We start from the raw sequence: 21,968 nt of genomic DNA, 5'->3' as shown, positions 1-21,968 counted from the left end.
AGATACATTAATCCAAATTGTTTATAGAGTTCTGTACATAAGAAGGAAGAGTTAGCTTTTAAAAATCAAAGGTGGAACATAATGAAAAAGTCCCACACATGTGTTGAATAATTCTCCAAACTAAAAACAATTCTTTGGTTTTGAAAGTTAAATAAAAAACAAAAACAAAAAAAAAAAGCTTGTAAGTAACAGTGACAAGAAGCAAAGATTCTAATGATTAACAAAGTTTAAATGAACTATATGAATGACAGAGAATGACTATTAAGATGAATTACATAAGCATTGCCATATTCTTTGAAGTTTTCTCATTTTAGAGCATGTTCAATGAATATGAGCTCATTCTGGTAGAAGTGGTCTTAAATGGCTCTTTCTCCTATTTATTAAGATTTAGCACAGTATGTTTGAATTATAGTGGTACAAACAATCAAGGATTCTTTTTTTTTCTTTTCTAACACTATTTATGAAGTACTCAGTACTTAGGAAGATCTTTGTGTGGATTATGGCACATCAGGCCCTTACGGTATTTATCTGAAAAATAAGCAAACTATATTGGAATTAAATTATATTGCATATACAGAGTAAATAACACAATAATTGCTTAATAGGCTCGATAACTGGAAAATAATACATTTTTTAAATATAAGTTTCTGCTTCCTAGTGAATTTCTTATCATTCTAGTCTCATGCTTGTCGACCTCAATACAGTCTAATATGATATCTTCTTTGGGTAGTCTTCCAACATTTGGGGGTTTAATGTCAAACAGAATTAAAGACAAAGATTTCATGGCCTGACAAATCAAAATTGCATCTCTTTTTGTACAGTCAATTACAAATAAAATATCTCAGCACTTAAATTGGATGCTTAGTTTAGATTTTGATAACACTAATGAGTAGTAATCCTTTTCTGAGATTTTACAAGTTAAAGCAGAAATGTAATGCGGTCATGTGGTCTGCACCAGTGTTTCAGATAAGTAGAGACTTATCTTTAGGGAGTCACATTATATACTGTCTTCTGGTGATATTTTTCTATTACAAAAAAAAAAGCGCTTTATCTTTCTCTCTTTGTAATTCAAAGAACACCTTTCTATTTCTCTCAGTTTCATGGTCCTTGTTCTTACCTCTTGTTCTTCTCCTCACTCTTCCTTTCCTCCACCTACTTCTCTCTCTGTCTCTCTCTGTTTCTCTCTCTTCTCTCCTCCTCCTCTCTGTCTCTGTTTCTCTCTCTCTGCTCCTCCCTCCTTTCCCTACCTCTCTCTCCCTCCCTCCTCCTTGCCCTCAACCTTATCCTCCAGACTTTGCTTCTGACCTCCCTCTCTCTAATAAGTAGAGACAAATCTTTATATTCCTTTCACTTTTAGAGCAGTACCTCTTGAATGCAAAAATACTTAGAGGACTCTACTCTTCTTTTTTTCTTCTGCACTGGCCTCTGAAATTATTCATCCAAAGTATGCCACCTGGTTAATACTTATGCCACTTGTGGTTGACTTTTTTTTTTCATAAAATATTTTAACAGGGGCGCCTGGGTGTCTTAGTCGATTGAGTGTCCAACTCTTGATATCCACTCAGGTCATGATTCCAGGGTCCTGGGATTGAGCCTCGTGCAGCATGGATCCTGTTTAAGATTCTTCCTCTCTTTCCCTCTGCCCTCTGCCCTGCTCACGCTTTCTCTCTCTCTCTAAAAAAAAAATAAATAAATAAAAAATATATATATATATATATACACACACACATACACACACATACATATATATACACATATATATGTATATATATTCTTTAATATTATTGAATTTCAAAAACATTTTTACAGAGGCTAGATGTTTATTGTCTAAAAAACTGCAATTTTCCTTTGTAATTGTTTCTTCTTTAGTATTTGAAATATGTAATTGGTGAAAATTTAATTTTCAAACAACTCTTGATTAATTATTATGCAATATGAGGAACAATTTCTGGGTTTGTTTTTAAATATATACTTATTATAGCTCAAAAATGTCACTTTTTGTTTATATCAAGCTTAAATTTCATGATTTCTTTCACCATATTTTTGGAGTTTCTCCAAATTTATTTGTCTCCTAAATTTAAGATACACTGTAATTAAAAAATCTACAACAGTGGTTCAAATAGTCCTATAACAAACAAGCAAAAAATTAAAGACAAAATCACTTTTTCTAGTGGCACGCTTAAGATTATTGCCAATAATCTCAAATCTATAGTCTCTTAATTCCTTTTAATTGCTTTAGCATTCAGATACCTGGCTACATAAAAACTATTCTCTGTACCTTGTGAATTTAGCTAGAAAAAATCATATCAGGAAGTTAAGTAGTAAATATTTTTGTAATCTTTTGTAATCACTGACTATTTAGATACAATTGAATAGGCACTAAGTGTAAAGAAATTGCAATTAAATAACCCTTGGGAGTCACTGATATCACCAGTAGAGAGAAACAGTGGTGGCTTTGTGGACAAAGCACAAGGAGTGCAAGGTCAGGATTTATTTTGACCAGCTACATGATTTTTCTTTTTGTTTAACGCTTATTTATTTTGAGACAGAGACAGTAGGAGTGGGGGAGGGGCAGAGAGAAGGAGACAGAGAATCCCAAGCAGGGTCCATGCTGTCAGCCCACAGCCCAATGTAGGCTCAAACCCACAAACCGTGAGATCACGGCCTGAGCAGAAATCCACAGTTGGATGCTTAACCAGCTGAGCCCTCCAGGCTCCCCTTGACTAGCTACATGATTATGAGAAGGATAAATGACCCCTGAGCCACAGGGGTCTCACCTTTAAAACTGACACGCTAAGGCTTCTGTCAACTCAGTGGGTTTTTTGTGAGAATAAAAATGACAAAATGAATGTGGAATGGCTTTGTAAATTGTAAAGCACTATGTCGATACAAACTGTTGTCATTATTATCACTGTTCTTGTGTTCATACGGAATTGATTCTCTACCTAATAAAATATAAATTAGAACAAAGTCAATAATTCATATTTGTATAATAAAAAGATTTCCAATTATATGGGAAGTATAATGTTAGAAAATAAATGTTAAGGTATTGTATTCTCCAGCTTTTATAAGTCATTTCTTCTATGATTTTTGAAATGATGTTATTATCTAAATATCTTAATTTTAAGGAAAACTGCTAGTAATCATATTTTCTAATATTTCACATTTAGTTCAATCACAAAAGAAAATGGCAAATTGTAACTTAGCCATCCATCCAGGGATCTAATCCAAAGACAAAGTTCTTGTTATTTTTCATTAAATAAAGTTGGAAATAGTAAATAGGTTAACTTGAGCTTTACATGACTTAGTAAATATGTTTGCATTTCCTTTATTCTTTCTTTAAATAATGATTTCTTAAATGTCTTACATGTTATTTTTTTAAGTTTACATATTAGGTATTTTTTAAGCAAATTAGTTGAAAATATATGGCATCTTCTTTGAAACTCAATTGGACATACCTAATTATATGAATTATACTGTCAGTGTTCATAATAAAACCCAACGATCCCTGTCAGACTCTAAGATAAATTAAGGACCTATTTTCTGGGAAAAAGTCCAATCTCTGGGATAGTGATTATCAAACTTTATTATGTAAAAAATTATATTTGTAGCCTAATGCAGTGACAATTTCTGAACTCTTTTTTAGGACTTTGAAATTATGATTCAGCAAGTTTGAGGTGAAGCCCAGAAATTGCTTTGAGAAATACTAGCCTAGAAAATGTATTCTGCCAATCCGTAATAATACAGGAGTAAATCATATAAGTTATTTATTGGATTCGTGTTTCATAAAGCATTGTGAACCATTTTGAACACTTAAATGAAAAAAAAGATACTTGTAAACATTAAAGCTTTAAAAATTAAAATTTTTATATCAATGTTTCCTAATTTCAATATCTGCGCTTAATATTGGGGCTAGAAATTAATCATTCAAATAGTACAACTATTCCTATTTGAGATCTTTGAATTGTCTAAAAGTGACTTTACATTATTTACTATACTATGAGACTCTACTATTAAATAAGTGATTCTTAAGCCAGTTTCCCATCACTGATAATAAAATACCTTTTTTCCCCGTGTACTAGGGCTCACCAGGAGAACGCGGATCAGCGGGTACAGCTGGCCCAATTGGATTGCCAGGGCGTCCAGGACCCCAGGGTCCTCCTGGTCCAGCTGGAGAGAAAGGTGCTCCTGTAAGTAATTTCAAGGAGAAAATATATTATACTGCCATTCTGCACAAGTTATTACTTTTTATTCAAGGATATTAGTTCTTCATACTCCACTGCCTTCTCTCTGCATATGTGCCTGGCATATAAACACACCTCTTTTTATATTTATAATAGAGAAAATTTCAAATTCAATTAAATGAGATGACATTTTCCCACACTTTATGAAACTCTAAGACCTGTGAGGGAGTTGGATATTATGAATGTAAAAGGCTTCTGATTTTGCTCCTTTTAAAAAATAAAATTGGAGTTTTGATTAAAACTATACTTTGCTGCTTTATATTAGAAGTATGCACTTTTCACTCCTCTTGTATTACAAGTTCATATCCAATATTTCCAAAGTCTGTAAACGAAACCCATAGAAAGTGGCTGCTCTTCTCATGTAATTTGAATTTTGATCTACAGTGAATGACATGGAAAACATTTAACCAATTATTTTATCTTATATTTATTGGATTTAAAATTTTTATTTTTAAGTGATTATGGGCTATAGTCTGTTCATTAGGCTTACGTTTCTTTGTCAAGATTTCTCTGTTTTTGTTTCTGCTTTTAATTTAATCATATAAATTTTCCTAAAAAATTCTCATCCTCCAAGATTAAAACAAACTCATTCATAAATGTGGATAAAATGGCTTTAAAAAAAAGGTCCTTGAGTGCTAGAAAATATATCCAGGGCACACCATCATGAGGGCCGAGAGATTAAAAAGTATCCTTTGTTGAATATTAGAAAAGACCACGAATACTGAAAGCTGAGTAGAAGGAAAATGAGAGAACAGGACTTGGTCTGTTGGGCATTCATGATAATTCTTATGGATAATTACAGTGGGGTTCAAATGAAGGCGGTTGATAAAGAAGTGGGATAGGTACATGTAGAGCAACCCAAGTAAGCCTTATGGCTAAAAAATAGTGGGACAGTAGGTAGAAATACAAGCAGAATTGAATGCATTGCCTCTTGTTATTATGATGCACATGTATTTATCCACAACCAATAATAAGAAAAGAACCAGTGAAGAGTGAGGAAGTTAAGGGTGTCAGAGTAGACTAGAGCTGCCAACTTTGAGCCAATCAGAATTCGGCTGGGAATTCAGGTCTGTAATTTGTTTAGCTCATGATTTTGGCTAAGCTATTTAACCTCCCAAAACCCAGAAAAAGAAGATAAGTACAGTATTTCGTGAGGATTAGATGAAATGGTAGTTCTAAATTACTTTGTAGAATTGTGATAATAAATCTTCAGTGAGCCATCATCATCATGTTTGTGGACCAGAGTTGGCACAAAAAGGGTGGATTATAACCAGAAAATAAATTGACTTTTGAGTAAGGAGGGGTGGATTCTGTGAATAGGGTACAGGTACAGGCTAAATACAAGATCATGCCAAGTGAAAGGACATGGGGATGAGTATCTGCTTCTATCAAAATGTTAAGGTAAGATTCAGCTGTTAATATTAGCAAAGGGGTAGAAATGATGAAATAAAGACTGCTTAAGGAGAGATGGACGATGTTTCTGGTAGTCCCGTAGACTGTGGGCCAGGAGATGCATACATAATGGAGGAAGAGTTTGTCATCTTGCAGAGTTGTAAATGAAGAATCTAAATTTAGTGTGGTGTAGAGCAATTGAAAGATTTTCTCCTGACTCCACACAGACCAGAATCAGAAGAAATAAATGGCAGGTGATTCTTGGCTAGCAATCATGTGTACTATAATGAAGGCAGGTAAGAATTAATGTGTCTTATTTATGGATACTCTCGTATAAAAGAATTGATTTTTGGAGTCCAAGCTCTAAAAGAAATCCACATTTAAGGAGAAGTATCTGAATCAGCGATGTGGTTAAAATAGTAAAGTTCCCTGTGAATAACACAGCACATTTTTGGAGTATAAATAGGTTTGAGATATTGCAATATTGGATTTAAAGGAAATAAAAGGTCTCCAAGGTGACACCAGGGGTATGTCTCGCATGATAATTGGGGAAAGTTTTGAGAAACCAGGTCATATGGAATCTAAGAAATTAATAAATCGGTTTACAAGTTAACTTTGTTTTATAGATAGTTTGTTATTTTTGTTGTCAGTAAGCAATCAACTCAACAAATATTCCTTAAGTGGCTACTCTGGGCCACAGGCCAGAGGGATGCAATGGAATGCAAAAACAGACATAGTTCTGCCCTCACACAATTTATTGCCTGATGGGGCAATTAGATAATAAGCGAAGGACCACTAAGTACATGTATAATTGCAAGCTGTGGCTAGTGATATGAAGGAAAAGTCAGCTTGTAATGGAATGGAGCTGGAATCAGGGCATTTCCTTGGACAGGACACTGATGGTAGAGTGTAAAAGGTGAGGAGGAATTATCTAGGGGAAGGGTCCAACTAGGTAGATTCAGGCAAAGTGACAGGAGTAGCATGGAATCAGATTTAACTGAAAAAAAGTCTAGAGGGAGTTGGAATTCTAGAAAGCCAGTGCAACCGGGAAGGCCAGATGCTGCTGGGCAGGTAGGAGGAGATAGATAATGATAGGCTGCACTAACAGCTTAGTCTATATCTTAGGAATGGTAAACAAGTAAACTGATTGAAGAATGTTGGTAAGATGATCTCATTGTCTTTCTGGTTACAGCATGGGGAATAGTTTGGAGGTGAGAATAGATGTGAGAAAAGAAAAAGGTTATTTCAGTTGTTCAAAGGAAGGCTGATAGTATCTTGGGATAAGGTGTTTGTGGTGGAGATAAACTGAAGTAAATACATTCAAGAGATAAAACAGATAAAACTTAGTCATTGTAAAGGGACAGGAGGTGGTAAGGGAAGGAGGGTGGGGAACAGGGTAACACAAAGGCAGGAGCTTAAGAATTGTGGATTCCCAGCCTCTATAACAAGAGAGCAGAGAGAACCACTGGGAACAATCAGCCATGTATACCTTCTGCAAAATTGATGAAATCTTGACCTTTAGGAGATAGTTTACTTTATACTTGGAAAGAAATTTTAATGGAAAATAGATGTCATCTTCGTTATCAAGGCACTATTTTTTTCTTAAATTGCACAATAGAGGTATTTTAAAAATAGGAAAATATTGCCGTTGTCAAAAAATAAACAAAGCTAACAGCCTTATCATTTTGAATCTGTAAAGGCAGGAGTGAATTAAAATATAAAAATCTAGGAAAATCCATGATGCATTTGTTAAAAGGAGAAAAAGCTGATGCATAAAAGCAAAAAGTTGGTTATATGGGAAAATGCATTTTATGATTTCTTAGGCCTGTTTCAGAGCCCAGCTATTTCAGTAGCACCACCAAAAAAAAGTAAAAGCTCAGTGAATTTTCATAAACATCAAGCATCTGATTTACCAAAATACAATGCTTGATTAGGAAATGTGAGTTTGAAGGAAAAATTCTAAGTTGAGTCTCAATTACTTTTGTGGGCCATAGCCTGAGATTTATAAATTGTTAGTGATGAAGTTTTGGGGTGATGGTGGGGTGCTCCAGAGCCAATGACCTAGATAACTCTTGAAGATGTCTTTGGTGCAAAAAGGTGATTTTATGAAAGCATGGGGACAGGACCCGTGGGCAGGAAGAGCTGCAGGGTGTGGTGACCGGTAACTCATTATATACCTCAGGTTGAGAGGGGGTCAGGGATAGAGTAAGTCTCTAAGGAATTTTGAAAGCAAGGTTTTCAGGACCTTGAGGGGCAAACTGTTGCTAGGAAAATACAATTTATTGTCATTTAATAAAACCTCAGTCACAAGACCCTTTAGATGTATATCGTGGGACCATAAGCTTGGAGTATGATTGCCAGCGTATATATCTTGGTGCAGTTGAGATAAAGGAAGTTGACTATAGGATCCTGGAGGTTGGGACAATGTTAAGCTAAGGTTCTCTTTTGTCCCTAGCAGAGTGTGATCCTTGAGTTGAGCTCCTAGAGAGAGGTCACTTTGCCTATTTCAAGGGCTTGTCAATGGGCTGTGGGCAGTAAGGGAATTTAATTTTTCATTCGCCTTAGTTTCCCACATCACCATGGCAAGCACTTAAACCCCTTTCCTTTGTTCTTGGCTAGCCAGGAGTGTCTGAGGAATATCACACAGATCCCACCTGGGGTGTGGGGGTGTGTGTGGGGGGGGGTGGGGAAGCACCAACTTGTGCTTTATCCCTCAGCCTGCCTCATGCTCCTTCATCAGTTAGCGAGGATGGTGTTCTTAGTCAGGAAAGTATGTAGGTATCTTTTGTGTCATCATTTGTTAATTGAAAATATTTTCTACTTGCTAACATTAAATAATTTATCTGTCAAGTTTGGGACTCAGAGTATGACCTGCTGCAGCTGTACTTAAAAATCCTAATAAACAGGTAACTTAATGGTTTCTTACAGCAGAGTAATGGTCTGCTGGATTTTCAATACAGGGAGAAAAAGGTCCCCAAGGCCCTGCAGGGAGAGATGGAGTCCAAGGCCCTGTGGGTCTCCCAGGGCCTGCTGGGCCTGCAGGCTCGCCTGGAGAAGATGGAGACAAGGTTGGTATTCTGCATTCATATGAGTACATCCTATGAAAATGCAAGTTTTTTCTCAAGAATCCTAGATTTAATATTTCTGAAGATTAGATGCCAAATCTCAAGACAGTTTTTTCAAAGTTTCATGCATGTTCCATGTGCTCAAAGGTTTTAATTTACAGTTTGAATACTATTATCTATCCAGGAAATAGTGTGTTGGATGTAAACAAAAAAAGAGAACACAAGAAAAATGGTACAGAGAAAAAATAGCACATGGCAAAATTGCTTATTTATTTTCAAATATATGTGTTTCTGAACTAAATGTAAAACTAATTGAAGTCATTGCTTGTATAGGCTTTGCCCTTGTGTCTTGGATATTGCAAAAGAAGACTTAAAATAGGTTAAATTCTGGGGCGCCTGGGTGGCTCAGTCAGTTGAGCATCCAACTTTGGCTCAGGTCATGATCTTGCAGTCTGAGTTCGAGCCCCGCATCAGGTTCTGTGCTGACGGCTCAGAGCCTGGAGCCTGCTTCGGATTCTGTGTCTTCTTCTCTCTCTGTCCCTCCCCCACTCACACTCTGTCTCTCTCTCTGAAAAATAAACAAACATTTAAGAAAAATAAAAAAAAAAAAACAATAGTTTACATTCCTATTTGATAATACTGGACATCTCTTTTACCAAACGTAGAAATGAAGATTTTAAGCTTTTTTTATTTATTTTTTAATTTTTTTTAATGTTTATTCATTTTTGAGAGACAGAGCAAGAGAGTGTGAGCAGGTGAGGGGCAGAGAGAGAGAGGGAGACACAGATTCCGAACCGGGATCCAGGTTCTGAGCTGTCAGCACAGGGCCTGATGCGGGGCTCGAGCCCATGAACTGTGAGATCATGACCTGAGCCGAAGCCGGACGCTTAACCGACTGAGCCACCCAGGCGCCCCTTAAGCTTTTGATTCTGAATGCATAGCTGTATTGTTATGTGTATGTATCTAAGGTGTTTTCTAATATTGTGAAATGCCATAACACAATTTATGAGCCAGTAATCTGATAATGTGCAACATTTTTAGCATTTGGAAAACCAGGAGAAAGAAGTAATTAATTAACTAAGAATTTTGATTAATATGTAATTATATTTTTGTTAATATACTTCCATTATCAGCTTGTTGTGGTGATTTTTCAGATAAAATTGATTTTGTGAATTAAAAATCCAGTTGCAATATGCTTCAAAGTTCAGTCGACTTTGGGATATCTATATCTTTACTATATCAATATCAATATCAATCTATATCAATATTAGAAACAGAGTAGCAGAGAAAACCCATATTTTACATTTTTTAAAGTTTATTTATTTATTTTGAGAAAGAGAGAGAGCACAAGTTGGGCAGAGGAAAAGAGAAGGACAGAATCCCAAGCAGGTTCCACGCCATCAGCGCAGAGCCTGATGATGTGGAGCTCGAACTCATGAACTGTGAGATCGTGATGAGAGCCCAGATCATGAGTCAGATGCTTAATCAACTGTGCCATGCAGACGCCCCCAGATTTCACAAGTTAAACAGTGACATGAAACACTAGTATAGAATTACTTTAAAGTAAAATTTAATAATGGGTGATAGTGATGACAATTGCAACGGCAGGCATGACATATTAGGGATAAACTTTAACTCAACTCTTTCCAATACAGGGTGAAATTGGTGAACCAGGACAGAAAGGCAGCAAGGGTGACAAAGGAGAAAACGTGAGTTTCCTAATTCTTATTGAGTGGAATTATTCATTTAACTTTTGTTTTATTTTGTTTTGTTTTGTTTTGTTTTGTTTTTTGGCTATTGACCAGGGATATTTTTCTGTAGTATTTACTACCTACTTGTAATGTCCATAGTACATTATCTCTTTGACAACTATTCAGTTGAGATTGAGTCCGTTCTAATTAAACCTCTTTTTGAAGTTATGTGTTAAGATACACAGTACTTCTAACCCTAAAATCTCACAATAAGACTAAGTCATCAGCAAGTTTACCTTCATTGCTTTTGCATCAAATATCCCTGTGATTTAATGAGAAATGGTGTCTTAGTGTGGTTATAAAAAGGATTTTGACCTGATGGAAACCTAAAAATGCCTCAGGTACCCCAATGGTTTATGAACCATGCTTTTGGAACCTTTAAGTACTATTCCCAACACATAGCAGTTATTGTGACGAACAATATAGTCCAATGACTGTTTTTCTTTAGTGCCAGGATCTTTTGTAGTGTAGTAATGTATGTAGTTATGTATGTAAAATGTATGTAGTTATGTATGTAAAAAAAAAAAGACAGTTAAGAAGCAATATTTATGCATGTAAGACTCATAAACCTATTGAAATCTATTGCTCAAATAAGGAGGCCTGGTATACTTAATATATACATACATACATACATACATACATACACATACATATACATATGCATACACATATGCATATGTTTTCATATGAAGGAAATTCTAAATTTTTGTGTATCACTATATTCTGTCTGTATGGAATCCTTACCCCAATATTCACTCGAAAATATTGTATAGATAGATCTTTTAAGTGCTCTTTCTGAATCATACATATCTCATTAAAGAAATCTGGCATTTTGAAATTTTTCAAATGTGTAACTTCAATGTGATTTGTGTTAGCATAAAAATCCATTTTTAAATATCCACTGCATTACAGATGAGAGTGCTTTCGATAACTACCAATTCAAAGCTGATTACAAATAGGCAAGTCTGAGTCTCAAGAAGTAAAATAAATAATGGTTGACTGCTCCAAATGCAAGAGACTTTTCCATAGAAGTAGAAAGATGCATAATAGACTTTGATCAATCGAATGTTCTGCACTATTATAGCTGAGGCTCCTCCGGCTTCAGTTTCAAAATTACTGATTTTTATCTCACCACAGGGTCCTCCTGGACCTCCAGGTCTTCAAGGTCCTGTTGGTGCCCCTGGAATTGCTGTAAGTATTTCTCTTTGTTCAGCGAATTTATATCCTCATGGTTCCCTGATTAAATTTATGAACTGTCACATAACCAGTTGATTTTGTGTGGTTGTAACTATGTCTAATGTTGAGCCAAATATAAATTTTCTAATATAGCTAACCAGGCTGATCTTTATAAACAAGAAATGTTATGACTTCATTTCAAAAGAATAATGAGTTAAAAAGTACTTAATTTGTAGTAAATTCTGAACATTATTTTCCCCTTGATAGACAGCTTTTACTTCACTTGGTATAGATGAGAAAATCAAACTCAGTCATGCTCCAGAAACAAAGAATGTAAACCAAACAAACAGTGGTGCATTTGCAGCAGATAATGGAAATTTAATCTTTTTTACTTGGTTCCTTGTAAATAGACCAGCTTTGATTAAATTAGAAATAGCTATATTTTTGTGATGACTTGTATCAGAATTGTGATTTTTCCGGCTTGTGATCATTGTCATTGCTCTTCTCTAGGGGGGTGATGGTGAGCCAGGTCCCCGAGGTCAGCAGGGGATGTTTGGACAAAAGGGTGATGAGGGTGCAAGAGGTTTCCCAGGACCTCCTGGTCCAATAGGTCTTCAGGTAAGATGCTCTGGGCATTTTGTACGCTGTCCTGTCCACCTTCTTCTCATACCAGGTTTTCAGGTGGATGTAAAACAAAGTAGCTTTCCTTTTTTCTATCTAGAAGCCTGGATACAATGTTTAACCGTAATTACTATTTTATTTAAATGTTAGCCCTACCCTAGGTATTACACCTCCGTTCTTCATTCCCATTTTGCTTAAAAAATGAACTACAACCTTATTTAAGGCTGAGAGTTAAAAGTGAGAGGTTAGAAGGATTCTTTTGCAAGTCTCATAGCAGGAAAATGAGTACTTCAGATGACTAGCAAAAATTAAAAGCATTTTGAGAAGAGCCATCTGCCCATCACTACTACCAACAGACACTGCCAAGAACAAATGTTAAACAATAATAGGTAAAATAAACAATTTGCAATAGATTGATCATTTAAAATAACTTATTTTAAATTATAATTTGTATTTCATGAAGCACATTCAGGACAAGAAATATGAAATTATAAATCATTGTAGGCTAAGAAATCTTCATTCAAATATGCCTTACAAATGGACTGTTAGGCAATACTTTGCATTGTAGACATCTTCTATGCTGAGTTGTTTTTCTACTCTTCCATGTGATGCTCACGGCTTCCTACAAACTTTGGAAACATCTGGCTTTCTTCTTTCACATACTTATTCTACACCTACCTAGTGATCATCTGAAAGATTATAAAATTGTGCTTTAAATGATAATTCGGGTAACACATGGATGTGAGTTATGCCACATTAACAATTTTAGAATTGGTTAAATTAAACCATCTAGATCACTGTCCTTAACAATTTGTTAAGTTGTAGAAAAGTAAATAGAAGTTGAGTTTATATAAATTCATTTTTTGCCCTTATTTTCATAAGTAAAGTCATAGACTGCTTGTTTTTAATATTAAGTAGCCTATTATATACATAATTATACAAATTATATTGTAAATAATATAATTAGTATATTATCATAGTTACTGTTATAGCACTCAGTGAACATGATATTGTAATTTTCTGCTTTTATTTTAATCCGAAATAATTCTTTTTAGATTTGGGAAATGCAAAAACTTCATTTCATATTTGTGTTTACCCCTTTATATTTATTAGGCAAAAATAAATGATCAATTATGAATACTAAAAATCAACATGTGTGAAAAACACACATATTTGAAAGTAACAACAAGGCATTCAAAATTAGATTGCCAGTAAATATGTTACCTTTCATTTTCTGCTTTTTCATTTAACTGATTACTCTGATTCTATAAGGCTGTAATTTAGGAGTTTAGTTCTCCTGATTAAAGAAGATGCCTTGTAGCTTATATTTATAAAATATTAAATGAAAAATTACCTTCATCTCCACAAATGTAAGAAATGTGCTCTTTGATGAGGGTGACTCAAGAAATTAGTTCACTACAAAATTGATTATATTCTCCCACAGCTACCTCTTTAAATCAGGAATCTGAAAAGATGCTAATGTAATTAACATGTTCACAATTTCATCTGCACCCTTTAATTGAGTCTTCATGGCAGAATAGATATTAGCAATTATAATACATAAATAATAGTCATCTAATATTCTGATTAAGTGACTCCATTTTTCAGTTTGATGTTTACAATTTCTCTGCATATGAAGGAGATGTAAAGAAGGATAGTTCTTGACCTAAATTATTATTTTTTTTTTATTTTACCACTTAAGTGGCAAATGATTTCATTAAAAAAAAATTTTTTTTTTCAACGTTTATTTGTTTTTTTGGGACAGAGAGAGACAGAGCATGAACGGGGAAGGGGCAGAGAGAGAGGGAGACACAGAACCGGAAACAGGCTCCAGGCTTTGAGCCATCAGCCCAGAGCCTGACGCGGGGCTCGAACTCACGGACCGCGAGATCGTGACCTGGCTGAAGTCGGACGCTTAACCGACTGCGCCACCCAGGCGCCCCAAGTGGCAAATGATTTTAAATTGACAGACCTTAAAACAGAATATCTCCATGCATAAATTATTCCTTAGGAGAAAGTTAGGGCATGTGAACACTGATTAACACTGTAGCGCCATTTAGCACATTTAGTTTCCTGCAACAAAAGAATTTGACTCATTATGTCTGTATTAATTTTAATGATAAGAACATTCTGTCTTAATCAACTTAAACTATAACCAGACTTCATCAGAAAGAAAGAAATATTTCAATGCTTTTCTATTGGGAGGTCCCTATCGAGCTAATATTAGGAATACTCATATGCCTAAAAATATGCTGGCAATACAGAGCTGGGTCTGTTACAGAAATAAAAGAAAACTATGAACTCTACTATTTTTATACTCTTCAATTTGGGGATTCCAAATCAGATTCACTCTATACTAAAAGGAGGTGGTGGAAACATAGACAAAAGATAAGAATTTGAGTATTAATTTATATGATGTTTATACTTTAAGTTGCAATCCATGCTACTTAGCGAAATCAACTTGAAATATTAAATGTTAAAATCTACCTGCCTACTTAAGAATTTAGTTTTCTGTGCTCTATCAATGAATTATAATCTCCAAGGTTGTGCATCTTGGAATCTAAAATTTTAGCAATCTCTCCCAGGTAGTTTTTAGGCAGGCTAAACTCTAAAATACTGCCTAGCTATGTCCTCCTAGGAACTTCTCCAGTGATTCTAGAAGCTACTTTCAAATGATATTAACCATTTGGGAATAACTGGCTATTTTCCTAGACATCCAAGTGACTTTTGAGAAAAAGGAGATTAAATCCTGGTATATATTGTTCATTATAAATTCATAACTAAGATTTTGTCATAAAGATAAATACATGCCACATTAAAAAAGGTTTACAAATATACTCAATAAAGCACTCGCTCTCCAACCTGAGAGTCATGTGGAATTAGTAGGTCACAAAAACCGTATAGTATGTTATTACCAGCATTAAAAAAATGAAATATAACAGGATAAGGTAAAACAGATTAAAAATATCAGAGATCACCATCATCTAGGCATTAAGGGTATTACTTTTTGAAACTCATCTTTCAGCTATTTTGCACATGCACATTTAGGGGGTAATAAGTGAAATGTATTTATTACTGTGGGTCACGGTCAAATAATTTGTAGCCACTGCAGTGTAGTGCCAAGTTAATAAGTGACTAAAATACCAGCAGAGATTTAGAACTTTGTATTGTGCATTTTTATTTCTTACATAGATTATGTCTGAAATACTATTTTACAAGTATTAAAAATAAAGCATATACAGAGTGTGTAAGTTGTAAATAAATAATGGCAATAATACTAAAAACATTAAAAAATTAGAACAATCCATAATCCTACCATATTAAAAACTGTTGCCACTTTTACTATTTCTGTCCAATAATTATCATGCCTATTTTAAACACATATTTCACAGATAAATTTACACTATGCATATTTATTTATATTTGTGTTTTATTACTTATTATATATCATTCATATTTAGAGTATTAGTAACACATTAATAGCCCTATAATATCCCAATATCTTATATAACAAAACTTATTTAGCTATGTTTTCTATGATTAAACATTTAGAATAATAGAGAATCTTAATAGTCTTAGCTACTGTTACAATCAACACTTTATTACATGTAGCTTTTCCTGTTGATTTATTTTCTTAGAATTCACTCATTCATCATTCATTCAACATTTTCATGAACTCCTACTTTTGCCTGGTCCTCTGCTAATTGCTAGAGATAAAATATTGATAATTACTGCAAAGTAGCTTATAATTGTAAGTATATAAACAAGTGACATCATTGTGTTTTTAAGTATACAATTCAAGTATGTGCAATATATGGTTGAGGTATGAAACAGGAAATATGAACAGTTCTGCATGGAAGAACTAGTTAGGAAGACCAAGAGGAAATAAAATAATTTTCCCATAAAGACATAGGTGAAATTTGAGTGTAACCTGCCCTGTGAGTTTATTCAGTAACACAGAACCCTTCCTAAGGCAGTGACACTGCTATTGGATATCAAGGAAATGAATTTGAGAGAATAAAGGAAATGCAATACAGCAGGTTTTATAACCTGGTAGTTTTTTATGACTAGAAGTGAAAGTAACAAGGTTAAAAATTCAGAAGATATTTATAATCCTGGAAATGTATCGGAAGTTTTATTTTCAAAAGAGTTTTGTCACATTGGTACCCAACTATAAAACCTCACCTGGATAGGATGTTCTAAAATAATTTGGGACAAGATTTTTTCAGAAAATCTTTGTAATGGCAGCCTTGTATACATGTGTATATGTTCATAAAAGATGGAGCAAATGATTAAGCATCCATAAATTCCCAGGTTAAATGATATATTCATCCTTGTAACTAAAATCAAACAGTATAATATTATAGAAAGCATGAATTTTATTTGTAAATGTACATATAAGATTTTATTATATGTAGTTAATACTTGCGTTTCAAGTATTTTGACACATGATAACTTCTAAATCTTAATTTCATTGTTCTAATTTGACTTTATATCTAATTTTGGTTTTATATTAGAAATTGGCCAAAAGTTTCTTTTTAAATACATGAGTGATGTTTATTGTTTTTTTATTATATTTTCTTAGGGTCTGCCGGGCCCACCTGGTGAAAAAGGTGAAAATGGGGATGTTGGTCCCATGGTAAGTTTATATCTTATAGGATGTTATGGATATTGTGAATTTTCACATTACTAATATCTTTAAGGGTTAGTAATCTGAACAAAATAGTCCTAAAAGCCATGACTTTTCAGATTGATGCCTTCTCCTTTCCCTGCCCAATCTGTATCTGTGACCATTGAAGTTTCTTTCATCATATATCACTTTCTTTTCTCTTTCTCACTTTGGACTAATGCTTTATAAACATACAGCATTCAGTGGTTGATATATTGTTGCATATATATTTTTTCTAAGTGTATGGATTATTGAGGTGTATATAAACTGCCAAACTTCAGTTATTTATTAGTCTTTAGCTCCCGACTTTGAAGTGGACCAGGTAAAGAATAGATAATAGTCACCCTTCATTTGGATAAGTAGCAAATGTTAACATAGTATTAAATATTTGTACTTTTAATCAAATTCTTAATTTAATAAGGAATCCTATTTGAATTAGAATGCTACGACAAAATAATTTGCATTTATCGATTCTGGCTTTCTGCTCTAAGTATAAATCTAAGAGTTAACTGAAATTTTGAAATACATATATTTGTTTATTAAGCATTACCTTGGATAAGGAAACAATTAACCCAAGGTCATTGAAATCTATAATGAAATGTAATGAATGTATTTTTAATTGTTCCTTCCTTTCAATAAACATTGCCCCCAGTTCTTAGTTCCATCAGAATACGTATTTTGATATTTTTATACTTGCATTTTAGATGTTATTTTCTTCAAAAAAGAAATAACTCTTTTCATCACAATGAACTTAAAAACAGTGAACATAATAAACATTGCTGACTCACATAACTGACTAATACTCTTTAAGCAGCATCAGATACATAGAAAACTCCTTTCTATGGAGTGGTTTCTATGGTGGTTCCCTGAATCATTAATACATTTCTCTCTGACATATTAGTACAAGCTAATAGTAAGAAAGTTTCCAACAATGACATTAAAATAAACTGTGACCTTTAGAAATAACACTAATGCCCTGGTATTCACTACAGACTAATTTAATCACAACCTTGAGGGTAAGGGGTTCTGGCCATCAGTATTTTGTAAAAAGTAGTCCTGAGGTAATTTTAATGCACAGCCAGGGGAAAGAACATTTATCTTAGGAAGACAACTAAGTAGTTAATCTTATTTCACTTCTAACATATAGACCATGAGAGCTGACATAAAAAAAAAAAACAAAATATACAAATAAAAAATACTTTTGTAGAATTAATAAATTTTAAATCTACTCAAACACCATTTCTATTCCAAATTTATGCTCCTTTTTAAATCTAGCATATTCTAGTATAACATATTTCTGTTCCATTATGAATTAATTGTACCAGATAGTAGCAATAGCCTAATTTTCAAATTTTTAACCATATCGCTTGCCTGCAGTCTGAATTTCCCCATAGCTATGTGTAGAGAATCATTTGCTAACATGATGTTGTATCCATCAAGAATGACTTATAACCCTGCTATGGTCCACTGATTATGATTTTGGAGCGTGAAACTTCTTGGTCACAAAATGAAAATATCAGAAATGCATTTGGGTTTGACACTAATAAACCTTAATATTCATCTCTTACAGGGTCCACCTGGTCCTCCAGGCCCAAGAGGCCCTCAAGGTCCCAATGGAGCTGATGTAAGAACTGTGAAATATATGTTCATTATTTTGAACTTGCATAATTGTCAGTATTATTTAATGGCGGATGGTACCTAAGACATAATGGAGATGATTGCACTATTGATAAATATTTAAGTGAACAAGAGCTCAAAAATAATCTACTCACTACATTTCATTTTACAGAAAAATAAACAGGCTTTGTAGGGAATTAGTCAAAACAAGTATAAAAGAATTTCCAAGTTCACATTCATTATAAAATATGTTAGAGAATTATGTGCATAATATGTGCACCTCTTACCATGTAAAATGTTTTCTCTCAATTGTATAAAGACAGTCTCCCCCCTGCTCTCTTGCTTGCTTCATAATTGAACCACTCTTCCAATATTACAGGATTTGAAATGCAATGCTATACTTATCTTATTGTTACCATTAAAAAATTTCTAGATTTTGAAAACTCTCTTCTGATTTCACCTTTTCACAATGAAAAAATCATTTATTCTTGTTTTTAGTTGCTCTTCTGTCATGCCTGGTTGCAATTCGGGCAGGCCAGAACTGGATAAAATAGACAAAGAGCAGATGTACTAAAAGAGCTTTTGGGTTTTAATTCCCTTTAAGTAATATAAAGACTAAGAGATGATATAAAGGCTAAGAGATGGTTCAGATTGGTTTTTGCATGGATTGCATAATTCTTTTTTTTTAAGTTTATTTATTTTGAGAGAGAGAGAGAGAGAGAGAGAGAGAGAGAGAGAGAGCACGAGCAGAGGAGGGGCAGAGAGAGGGAGAAGAGGATCCCAAGCAGGCTCTATGCTTTCACACAGAGCCTGATGTGGGGCTCAATCTCACAAACCATGAGATCATGATCTGAGCTGAAATCAAGAGTCAGATGCTTAACTGAATGAGCCACACAAGCACCCCTGGATTACATACTTTTTAACCAGAGTCATACTTAGATGCACTCCCCAAATCTACAAGCTATCCTCTAAATCTGACCTATGCAATGGGAAAAAGATTGAAATTATGATCTGAGTATCAGCCAGTATGACTAGAGTTGGAAAGTCTTCTGTCATATATTCAAAATTCTGGTGAAATTAAAAACCCATATAATATAATTCAGTTATTTGCTATCTGGTAAATTTGGCAACTCAATAAAGAGCATCATTTTGTCCCATTGTTTAAATGTCTTAGAATAATCTTGCATATCTTTCTCCCTCTTTGAGAACTACTAGATATGTATCTATGAATATGTTATTTTATTACAAGAATAAGGATAACTGTATTCCTTTTCCTCCACTGCAGGGACCACAAGGACCCCCAGGATCCATTGGTTCAGTTGGTGGTGTTGGAGAAAAGGTAAGAAATGTAGTGATAGACACTTTGAAACAGCAAGAATTAAGAACTTTGATGAAATTGGCTAATATTTTAAGCACATCTAATAGTACTCTTTTTAAGTATTTTATACATAGTTATATGAATCACAGCCCATCCACTCTAGTAGTTAAATTATTCATATTATTAGTTAAATTATTCATATAAATATTAGTTAAATATGATTTTGAGATATCATGATTTTTATTTCCAGATATTGTGTTGAGCAATATACATAGATTATTTCCTTTAATCTACACAATCACCTCTGATGATGGTATTATTATTATCCACATTTTTAAGCTGAGACAGTTGAAGTTTAGAGAATTTCAATAATTGCATCAAGGTTTTGTCCTTAGAAACTAAGTCAGGATTTACTCCCATGTATGTCTGACTAGACTAAATGTCTCTAAGTAGCACTCATTCTTCAAAAAGAAGAGATTGGTTGATGTGACTGACTTAAACAGGAAAAAAGAATCCTTTGAATCACAAAAGAATTAATCATTCATTTTGTCATGTTTGGAGTTATATTTTCATTACTAATAATATGACCTGTCTTTGGCACTTTTCAAAATACTTGGCATGTGCCATAACATCTGGGCTCAGAATAACTTCGTTTTCTCCTGAAAATGATTTCACTTAAAACAACTTTCTTTTTATGAAAATGTCAAATGATTCTCTGATTTCTTATTTATGCACCCATGCTCATTTCTTAATACAATTTTTAAGAAAATTGACATTGGTATTTGCTTTATTTAAAAATATAAATTATTTGCCAGTTTTGAGGGATGAAAATTGCATTTCATACCATAAAATATTACACGGTGAAAAAATGTATTTCCTGAATTTTATAGTTATTAAGTGATATCAGAAGTATAGACATATCCTAAAAATGATTCTGTTGTTTGGTCTTAAAGAGTTTTGACTTAAATTACTTTATTTTAATTAAAAGATTTACCCCTCAGAAAAAATGCAATAAGATCAGAACGTGGTATTTTGATGTTTATATTTACTGAACACTCACATTCTACCATTTTGATTATAATTAATCCTGTATTATCAACTATTCAAATACTTTCTTCATTACGAAATTAGAAGCATTTGAAAATTATCTAATTCTTACTGCATAAACAGTGTAGTTTTTTTACTGACCATTTATATTTTTAAATTTAATGTTTTGTGCTGAAAAAGTGTGAGTTGAGGTAAAATTTAAAGCACATTTTTCATTGAGTGCAGTTGTCATGGGAAGAATTAGCAGCAAAGGCAAGAGGCCTCTGAGGGTAAAACTGTCTGAGACAGATGAAGACAGACTCACACCTTTCCCCTTTCTTCCCTTGGCTTTAATGTTTACTTATTTTTTGAGAGAGAGAGAGAGAGACAGAGCATGAGCAGGGGAGGGGCAGAGAGAGAGGGAGACACAGAATCTGAAGCAGAGTCCAGGCTCTGAGCTGTCAGCACAGAGCCCCATGCGGGGCTCAAACCCACGAACTGGTAGATCATGACGTGAGCTGAAGTCTGGCTCTCAACCGACTGAGCCACCCAGGCGCCCCTCTTCCCTTGGCTTTAATGTTGACTAGATAGTTGTAACAAGTACTTTCTCGTTTTAGTTTTGTCCACATAGAAAATTCCAAAATAATTCTAAATAAATTAATTCTAAATTTAATAGCCTTTTCAGTTTATTTTACTGGTTTCCTCAAACTTGTGGGTACAGTAGGAACAGGTTTAAATACTTCAGTTACTTCTATGATTTTATCTCATGTTACTTTTGGTGACAAACATGGATGCCAAAAGTTTGGAGTTTGGCCAAGCTGTTTGTTTAAAAACTATCTGGTAACACTTGTCTATCTTGGAGTCTTAAGAGAATGATACAGTGAACCAAGATAGTGCTTTAACCTCTTATAATTAAAATGTACCTGATCTAACGTTGTTACACTAAAAAAGAGTTTTAATTTTTTTTCTAGTAAAATTGTTTTTCTGTGGCATGATAGAAATAAAATTCTAATTATAATTTTCTTCAGAATCTAGGGTAATATAGTTTGCTATAGATTACAGATTTCCGATATCAGCTTTGATTCTGGC

General features: G+C 33.9%; 1 protein-coding gene across 10 annotated transcripts in view; it reads left to right on the top strand.

Moving 5' to 3' along the window:
- Window positions 1–21,968, top strand: part of COL11A1 (collagen type XI alpha 1 chain) — a 225,856-nt gene that overhangs the window by 168,222 nt on the left and 35,666 nt on the right. For all 10 annotated transcript variants that reach the window (XM_040471126.1, XM_040471135.1, XM_040471133.1 and 7 more), the window contains 8 exons: window positions 4,083–4,190; window positions 8,597–8,704; window positions 10,357–10,410; window positions 11,590–11,643; window positions 12,139–12,246; window positions 16,835–16,888; window positions 18,489–18,542; window positions 19,821–19,874. In XM_040471126.1, the coding sequence (XP_040327060.1) occupies window positions 4,083–4,190; window positions 8,597–8,704; window positions 10,357–10,410; window positions 11,590–11,643; window positions 12,139–12,246; window positions 16,835–16,888; window positions 18,489–18,542; window positions 19,821–19,874 (594 nt within the window). The remainder of the gene's footprint in view (window positions 1–4,082; window positions 4,191–8,596; window positions 8,705–10,356; window positions 10,411–11,589; window positions 11,644–12,138; window positions 12,247–16,834; window positions 16,889–18,488; window positions 18,543–19,820; window positions 19,875–21,968) is intronic.

The sequence above is a fragment of the Herpailurus yagouaroundi genome, unplaced genomic scaffold, assembly GCF_014898765.1.
Source record: "Herpailurus yagouaroundi ecotype Mexico unplaced genomic scaffold, PumYag 77, whole genome shotgun sequence".
NCBI classification, from domain to species: domain Eukaryota; kingdom Metazoa; phylum Chordata; class Mammalia; order Carnivora; family Felidae; genus Herpailurus; species Herpailurus yagouaroundi.
This window is presented reverse-complemented; position numbering and strand designations above follow the sequence as displayed.